The sequence below is a fragment of the Medicago sativa genome, chromosome 1, assembly GCF_051527215.1.
Source record: "Medicago sativa cultivar Bolivia chromosome 1, Bolivia_mono, whole genome shotgun sequence".
Classification (NCBI taxonomy): Eukaryota; Viridiplantae; Streptophyta; class Magnoliopsida; order Fabales; family Fabaceae; genus Medicago; species Medicago sativa.
The window spans coordinates 75,485,825-75,495,096 of NC_140749.1; the positions used below are offsets into that span (position 1 = coordinate 75,485,825).

The window sequence follows — 9,272 nt, forward strand, 5'->3', positions numbered from 1 at the left end:
AACAATACTTGAAATGTATAATGATGTTAAGTAGTATCCTGGCGTTGTCTCCCGTAGCTCTGGTACGGTGCATGGCCAAGAATGGTTCACGTTGACAATTAATGGAAATCTATTGGATTAGCCCAAGAATGATTGAGATTAAAAGGCGCAATTACATGTAAAATTGAGTTTGTTTACATTTCATCGATAATCAAATATGTTTTGGAATATGGAATGTCAATTTAATAATTAAGACAAATCACAAATTAGGTAAGTAAATTTTATCATATATTAAAATTGGTTAAAAACTAGGACAAATCACAAAAAATGCTTATTCTAAGTTTCAAACCCCTTTCATCTACTAATAATATTCATTTGTTTTAAAATACATGTTGCAGTCAGCTACTATACATATAACAATACACAACTTTGATCTGTACAAAAAATAATATCTTTAAATATATATGATAAGCATGTTTTGACAATATATCTAACAATATATCGTACTAGTAAATTAAAGACGAGTGTTTCGTCCCTAGCAAGTTTAATGGAAAGGACAAAGGCCACGTAAGCAAGTGTGGAGCATCACTTCTTTGGTTTTGGTTTCGGACACATGAATTCAAAACCAACCACCGCGCTTCTGGTAAGAAGGAAGAAGAAGAAGAAGACGATTCAAAATCTGTGAAAATTTCCACACTTTTATCATCAATTGAATCGAATTCATAAACAAACAATGCCATCATCGATGAAGGATCTTACGAGACTCTTCAACGGTCTCACTTTAATCGCTAACGAATTCGCCAAACGTTCATTACCCGCCAGAACTTCCGATTTTGAAACCCTAATTAAAACCGCTCTTCTCTCCGCCACCAACGTCTCCGGCATCACCAAAGGACAACTTCGTCAATTCTCCCCTCCTCAACCCTCCAACGACGCTTCCTCCGATTCTTCTTCCAGTACTCCTTCCGTTGTTGTTTTCTCCGATCAACCTTCTTCTTCTGCACCCGATTCAGCACCACCGCCGCCACCATCACCAGCCACAACAAAGATAGAAGTAGTTACGAATAATGACGTGTTTGCTGAGGTTTCTAATGAAGCGAATCGACCAGGAGAAACTTCCGATGCAACTGTTCGTGTTGTGGCGGGGAATGAAAGTGAGGTTGTGAGTTCTAGTGAAACGGTTAAGCAAGTTGGAACTACGAGTGAGGAAGTGCCGGTGAGGAAACGAAGGCCGAGGGAGAGGAAGGTTCCTTCTACTCCGTTTTCCAGAGCTCTTGGGTTAGTTTTGTTTTGTTTTATTTAATCTTCTCTAATTCATTTTCATTTTCATGTTCATGCTACAAGATAAGATCCTTTATAAGCACTTAGACCGAAATCTATCTGAAAGGAGTAAAAGAAATAGCTTAGTTTATTGTCATTAGCTCATCAATGTAGCTTATGAAGCAGCTCATGGTGAATATGAGTATGCTTGGATAGACTTATTTGAGCTTATCTACTGACATAAGCTTGTGAGGCAATATTGGAGAACTTATTAAAACAACTTATTACATGTTCATAGGTTGTTTTCAACTTACTTTCATAAGCTCTCCACGATAGATCATGAAAGCAACTTATAGTTTATACGAAATTTATTTAACTTAACTTTATCTTTTGTTATAGAAATGGCATATACATAAGTGCATATCATGATAAGCACTTATGCTATAAGCTACAAATTAAGCTGTTTAGCCAATCAGGGCCAATATCTATTCACTATCATTTTCTTTTCATTTGTAGAAACAACTTATAGATAACTTTTTCTACGATTAGTACTTGTTTAAGTTAAGGAGAATGCTGACAAGTTTCCTTAGGGTATTGATGAAGGGCCTGTTTGGATAAACAGCTATTTGCAGCTTATAGCACAAGCGCTTATCATGATATGCACTTATGTATAAGCTCACATAAGCTATTTCTATTGCAAAGAATAAAATAAAGTTAAATTGTTTTTTATATGCTATAAGTTGTTTTTATAAGCTATACTAGAGAATCTATGCAAATAAGGTGAAAAAGCTTTTGAAAATTGTCATATGCTGTTTTTCATAAGTTCTCCTAGTCACACAAAACTTATGCCAGTAGATAAGTTCAAATAACTCAATCCAAACAGGCCCTAAGTAGTGAAAATATGTAACTTTTGCATAGAAAGTGATGTATTTGTTACTTTCACAAGTGTTTGACTTGTATTTTCAAGACTAAATGTCCTTTCATAGATTCCTTAAACATTGCCCTTAGGGTGCTTGTTCATATGACCCCTAATTAATTATCAAAACATTCTCATGATGCTTTGAGCTGTGAACTTGTGATGCGTTGGTGTCTGCATATTGTTGTTATCTCTAACTGAAGGGTATGTTGTCACTGCCAAATTGCAGGTTTGCTGGGCTAGGAGCTGGTCTTGCATGGGGAACAGTTCAGGAATCTGTCAAGAGGCTTGCATATGGTACACCTACTTCGCAAGGCAATCAAACTACACTTTCACCGTTCTTGTCTGATAAAAATGCCGAACGCTTAGCTCTTGCACTTTGCAGAATGCGTGGAGCCGCACTCAAAATCGGGCAGATGTTGAGCATACAGGACGAGTCTCTTGTTCCTGCTCCGGTACTTTGATCTATCTTTTAAATTTCATGTTTGATTGGTATTGGAAAACTTCACCTGACATGAGGAATTGAGGATGTTTCTTTTATCCACACTTGAATTTTATGAAGATCACACTAGATTTTAAATTAAATGAAAATGGATTCACTATTTCTCATGAGCTCAATTTTTATTTTTTAAACTTTATTTCTATGATATAGTAAACAAACACCATTGCATCATTTTCAACACACAATTGGAATATTTAATAGGTTCCAAGTGTTTGTTTCAGTTTAGTGAAATTATATTCATGTTCACAAACTTATATTAAATGTCATCAGCTGTCAGACTTGAATCCTTCTTTTTAATGGAAGAGGTTGGGCAGAGTGCAAAAGTGCAGATTTTGAAAACAAATAACTAAGAATAATTGATGGATAGCGATCCTTTCATTATAATTTACCATGAACATGTGTAATGGTTGTCATCTTTCACCAACTTGCTAATTAGATCCAACTCTATTACTTTTTTTACATTCTTTTATCTTGTTTCTGGAGTCTCTTGAACAAAGGTAGTAATGATTGTAAAATTTATTGCTGCCATTTCTTGAATTGCTACAAATGCCAGAAAACTAAACTAGTACGTTAATCTACCCAATCAGATATTATTTTGCTCTAATAGAAGGGTCATAAATTTCACGAAGGAACCTATGAATGACTTTTGTTTATATTTACATGACTTGAAAAGTGAACTCTCAATCTTTTATTTGTAGATCCTGGCTGCTTTAGAAATTGTTCGTCAGGGTGCAGATGTGATGCCAAAGAGCCAGCTTAATCAAGTTTTAAATGCCGAGTTAGGTCCTGATTGGTCATCAAATCTGCATAGTTTTGATTATGAACCTTTAGCTGCTGCAAGTATTGGCCAGGTATGTATCCCTGTACTGAACTCTATAGTTTTTTATCTGTCAACTTTCCATCATTTCATTCTTTTTATAAACCTCTGCTTTTGGAGCATAATCGTTTCTTTCTGAAAGATCATTAAATGTTTATCATCAGACAAATTGATATGCATTTTACTTGTTAGAGATATGTACAAAAACCATTCATGAGTCTTCATCTTAAATCTCAAGCTTTTAGCCAATTTCGTCATCAATACGGTATTATAGCCTCTATGACCAAGTACTTATAAATTTGATTGTTACTATCCCTATTTTCCTCTTGAAAAAAAGTTGAAGTTTTGTATGTGAGTTTAGACACTGTCTATACTTTGCATCTAAAATTTTGCATGAGGATGCATGCTAGAGATATATAAAAACCATTTGAGATAGGACATAAGCTTTTAATAGAGTTAATCCTTGATATTGCAATTGATTTTATATCTTGAATAAAATATATATCTACTATCTAGTAATCATGTTTTCATCCATCACATTTAAAGATATGTTATGTGGATTGTGGTGAGCTTTGAAAACTCAAAATATTGCCTTCTTAACTATTTCCATGGCCAGACTGAGGCGCCTTTGAACTAAATACTTTATTTTGAATTCATATTAGCATAGAAGTTATTTTTATAAGAATGCTAAACTTTGCTGTTGTTCTCTTACTTAAATATGCGATCTTTATGTTCCATATAATTCCAATGAAGGCAAATTGTGTTGTTTTAATCCTAAAAGCAAAATCATGCAGCACTATATTATGCCCTGCTGTGTTGCATAGTTGTATTGCCTAACAAGACCCTCGTGAAATTTAGGTGCACCGAGCTGTCATGAAGGATGGCTTGCAAGTTGCAATGAAAATTCAATACCCTGGTGTTGCAGATAGCATCGACAGTGACATTGAGAATGTGAAACTTCTTTTAAACTACACCAATCTAATTCCTGAAGGACTTTATCTTGACAGAGCAATTAAGGTGCACGTTTATCAAAAGAATTCATTTATGTATTCAGTTTGTTTATTTCAATATCTTTTGAAAGTCTTTCAGCCTGCAATCGTTTCACTGATAGTTTTGTCTTCGAAGTTCTAAGTTAGATTTTAAAGCCATATTCCATGTTCTCTGTTCTAAATTGGATCGTGCAGGATGATATCTATCTGTAATGGACATTGATCCAGTCACTTACCCATCATATAAAAAGACATTTTTCCATAATTTGACAAACATATCCTGTTCATATGTTAAAGTTTCTGTTGTTAATTTATCATATATTTTTCTAGGTTGCCAAAGAGGAATTATCTCGTGAGTGTGATTACAAGTTGGAGGCAGAAAATCAGACGCGATTCCGAGATCTTCTAGCTGGCTCAGAAGGATTTTATGTTCCAATAGTCCGGGATGATATTTTAAGCAAAAGAGTATTAACTACAGAACTTGTTCATGGTAATTGTAATAAATTTCACCACTTCCTGTGATACAATCTTTTAATACATCTTTACTTAAGTGAAGCTTTCTTAGATCATGTTTTATTTTTTAAAAAAAGCTTTCTGGGATCACAGCTTGCATAACATTCTTCACTCATAATTGCTAAAAATAAAAACCATTGTGGTGTTTGCTGCTGTTGCAACTGCATTTGAGACTTTGTTTATGACAGAGCTATCAATGTATTGTTATTTGCTGCAATATAGTTCTCCAAATTCGATAAAAGATTTTTCCTTCAAATGTTCCAACTGTAACTTATACAAATACAAATAAATCGCATTTGTGAATTATCTTCTCAAATATTTCATCTTGTATGCTTTCAATTCATTGAAAATCGAAGATGAAAGGAAATACATGCTAACAACAATAAGCAACATTAACCAAATGCATTTTGTAATGCATATTTAGTGTTATAATTATGGATATGGATAGTTAATGATTGTCATCAATACATAAATTTTGTCAAGATATTTATAGCTTTTCTTTGAACATGGGATGGTTTACTCTTGCTACAGGAATTCCAATTGACAAAGTAGCATTATTGGATCAGGAAACTCGTAATTATATCGGGAAAAAGTTGTTAGAACTCACATTGAGGGAGTTATTTGAATTCAGATTTATGCAGGTATGTCATTCCACCCTCTCTTAGTATATTTCTATATGTGTAAAATTATTAAACGCCATTGTTGACACACTGACTGTAGCATCAGTAATAAGAGAATTCTAGTCCAAGTATAGAAAATCTGAAGTGTAGCTGCTGGTATCTTATATGACAAATTTTGGATTAATATGTACTTCAGGCATAATTTAAAACAACTAAATATAATTTACTGTTGAATGATGTGGCAAAGGAGTAGGCTTGGGGGAGACACTATTAATATCCTCTTCGCTGGCATATTCTCCTTCTACAAATTTCCTTGTTGGAAGTTTGTAAGCTGGTTAATATTTAAGTGGAAAAACCTTATACTGTTTTTTTTTTTACGTAGTTTATACATCTTATACGTAAAGAGCAAGGTTGACATGGTGTAACGAAGTTATAAGTGATGACTGGGGTTGCTGTAGAGTTACGAATACCAATATTAGGATATCTTAATAGAAACAGTTCCTATCTATCAGAGAGATTGTACTATTGATAAGAAAGTAGAAGATACAAAGGTAAGAATAAGTTCCTATGGTAAATTCTTGTGGCCCCAAGCTATAAAGCCGAAACTGAAATGGAAACACACATGACACCCCTTCTCTCCCTTTGAACCGCCCTATACAACATTTTTGCTCTCTCTCTCTCTCTCTCTCAACTAACTGTCTCTTCCATTTATTGTGTGGGTGTGTTCTCTGATTCTCTTCCTTTGAACTGCCATGTACAACATATATGTTCTCTCTCTCTCTTAAAAACTTTTCTGTCTAACAAAGAGAAATTGTATTTTTGTTAAGAAGGTAGTAAATATAGAGTAAGAGAAAATGTTCTCAGTCAAGGCTCTCCTGTGGCCCCAAGCTATAACCCAAACAGAAATGGGAACACAGGACCCCCTTCTCTCACTGTAACTATCCGACAGATTTGTTCTCTCGTCATACTATCTCACAGATTTGTTATTTACATGTTAGTCTCTCTCCTAAACCGTGATTCAGCCCATATAAGTGATCATTAGGGCCTTATCAGGCCCCTTCTTATAACTAACAGGGTCTAGGAGCCATCGGGTAGAATCAACTTTCCTGCCTTGGTAGGAGCTGCACTTTTTAGACTGCTGGAGTCAAATTCACTTTTTTTCTTTTTCTCCCAAATACCAAGTTTCTAAAAAAGATGAATACAATGATGTCATATTTGTTCATAGTTTTAAACAGCTACCTACTTTGTGTTCATCAGATTCACTTTCTGTTATGTTTTATAGATTCATGTTTTCATTGTTAAAATGAAGTTTTCCTTTAAACCAAGCATCTCAAAATTTGATTTTGTAGTCTTTTCTAATCTTGGAAGTGTTTTCAATGCAGACTGATCCTAATTGGGGTAATTTCTTATATAATGAAGCTACAAAGACAATCAATCTTATTGATTTTGGAGCAGCGCGGGATTTCCCCAAAAGTTTTGTTGATGATTATTTAAGGATGGTTGGTTCCTTTCCTTTTTAATTTATCATTTTCGTATCTGAAACTAAAGATTTAAAATTTTATTTCGGTTTATTGATTTCTCTTTTTAATTCTTATGTTTGCTGAGATTTGAGCATTCAAGCTAGCCAGTGAAAGATGTTATTCTTGATTGCTTTTTTTAATCTTCTATCTTAAATTTTTTTCTTTTGATATGAAATAAAACAATCACCTTATGCTGACTCTATTTTGAAAATTATTTAAGGTAAATTATTGGTTTTACTGAAGTTGATATTTATATTATAGAGTAGAACATGGTTAACGATTATGTTGATGTGGTTCTGTGATTTTCTAAATTTTGAAGAATATAGAAAGGAGAATTAAGGGTCTGTTTAGTTTCATTTACTACAGACTCTGAATTCAGTAACTTTTTTTTCTTATTCAGATTGGTCCCGTATGTTGTCGTATTATGACTTGTTTGTCCTTGATTGAGTGAACCTTCAATACAACAGGAGTTTTAGTGTTGCTTTGCATTTCACCTTTTTCTTAAGATGAGCTGCAAATTCATATGGATTCTTATTATTTTTAATTTTTTATGATGCATAACTGATTAGGTTCTAGCATGTGCAAATGGGGATAATGATGGTGTCATTGAGATGTCCAAGAGACTTGGGTTCCTCACTGGAATGGAATCTGACGTGATGCTAGATGCCCATGTACAAGCTGGTTTTATTGTAGGGTTGCCATTCTCAAAACCTGGTCCATACGACTTCCGATCAACCAACATAACTCAAAGCATTAGTCACCTTGGGGCGACAATGCTGAAGCACAGGCTCACTCCTCCACCTGATGAAGCCTACAGTCTGCACAGAAAGCTTTCCGGTGCTTTTTTGGCATGCATCAAGATTGGTGCTGTTGTCCCTTGTAGAGAACTATTGCTTGATATGTACAAGCATCATAAATTTGGTGAAGTAAATGACGATTTATTATCTAGTGGCTCAGTGTCTACGTAGATTATATCTATATTTGATCCAATTATTTTTTGCTAATTATAATAAGTTGCATGATGCTTGTTTGCGTCGCAGCTCCTTAACAATTATACTTTTATTTAGTAAACGGAATCCTTTATTTAGTAACCTTAACTGTAATTAGAAACTTTACTAGATTGATTCTTTCAAATGTGATTTATCCTTTCAAACAAGGTTTGGATGTTTTTCGTGTTATCCTGCCCTGAACTGAATTATTAATCTTCAGAATCATTATTAGTCATATTGGCATACATGATGTATGTACATTGGGTTGCCTGAAAATGAACCGAAATGATATTTGTGTAACATGTCCTTACTCAACCAACAATCGTTATAATTGTTTTCGTGGCCACTCATCATCATCAACAACAATTGGTGCTTTACTTTTTTTTTTCTTCTCCAAAAAAGCATCTTTTTTCTTCTCCAAAAAAGCATCAAGTGGTTAACTATAGGCTTAAATGCACTTTTGGCCCCCTATGTTTCAAATAGTTGCGATTTTGGCCCCCTAAGAAAAAAAATGGATATTTTGACCCCCTAACTTTTGTGCCTCTTTTGATTTGCTGATTTTGACCAGTCAACGCCCATGTGTCAGGTGAGGTGGCAGACATGTGTGTAATTATTATTTAAAAAATAAAAGAAAATAATTATGGCAATTAAAAAAAAAAAAGGAAAGCATTGAAGAGAGAAGCACGCGAGTCTTCTTCTCTTCTTCCCCTACTACATCAAACCAAGAAAACTCAAACAATTAAACCCAGAAAATTCCATAAATACATCCTCAAATTCTGGTAAATTCTGGTTTACATCAAATCCTAAACAAAGATGATGAATCAAAAGGAAGTTAAACACACAACAGCTTCATTAACCAACACTTCTCATTTGTCACCACTCGCAAAACCCTTTTTCTCAATTGCTCTTCTTCACCAATACCCTCTTCTGATTCCTTAACCACGGTGAAAATCATGATGGCCCTTCTAATTCTTTGCTTGATTCCTTTCAAAAAATTAGCTTCAGCTCAAAGGGTCACTCTAAGTCTTCGAATGACACAATCAAAATCTCAACTTTGTCAGCTGAAGGTGATTCAGAGAACCATGAAATTCCACGTTTTGAAGGATACCCTTTTCTGAATTTGCATAAAAATGGTTACTTTCAATGACCCTTTTCTTGATGATGGGT

The 9,272-nt window shown here is 34.3% G+C and overlaps 1 protein-coding gene across 1 annotated transcript; it reads left to right on the plus strand.

Moving 5' to 3' along the window:
* The first annotated feature begins 563 nt into the window (after positions 1–563).
* On the plus strand, positions 564–8,272 carry ABC1 (ABC transporter 1). Its single transcript, XM_085736537.1, has 8 exons — positions 564–1,257; positions 2,385–2,610; positions 3,356–3,508; positions 4,333–4,491; positions 4,794–4,953; positions 5,508–5,617; positions 6,979–7,095; positions 7,686–8,272. The coding sequence occupies exons 1-8, from the start codon at positions 713–715 to the stop codon at positions 8,082–8,084; spliced, it is 1,869 nt and encodes a 622-aa protein (XP_085592663.1). The 5' UTR covers positions 564–712; the 3' UTR covers positions 8,085–8,272.
* Positions 8,273–9,272: the final 1,000 nt, after the last annotated feature.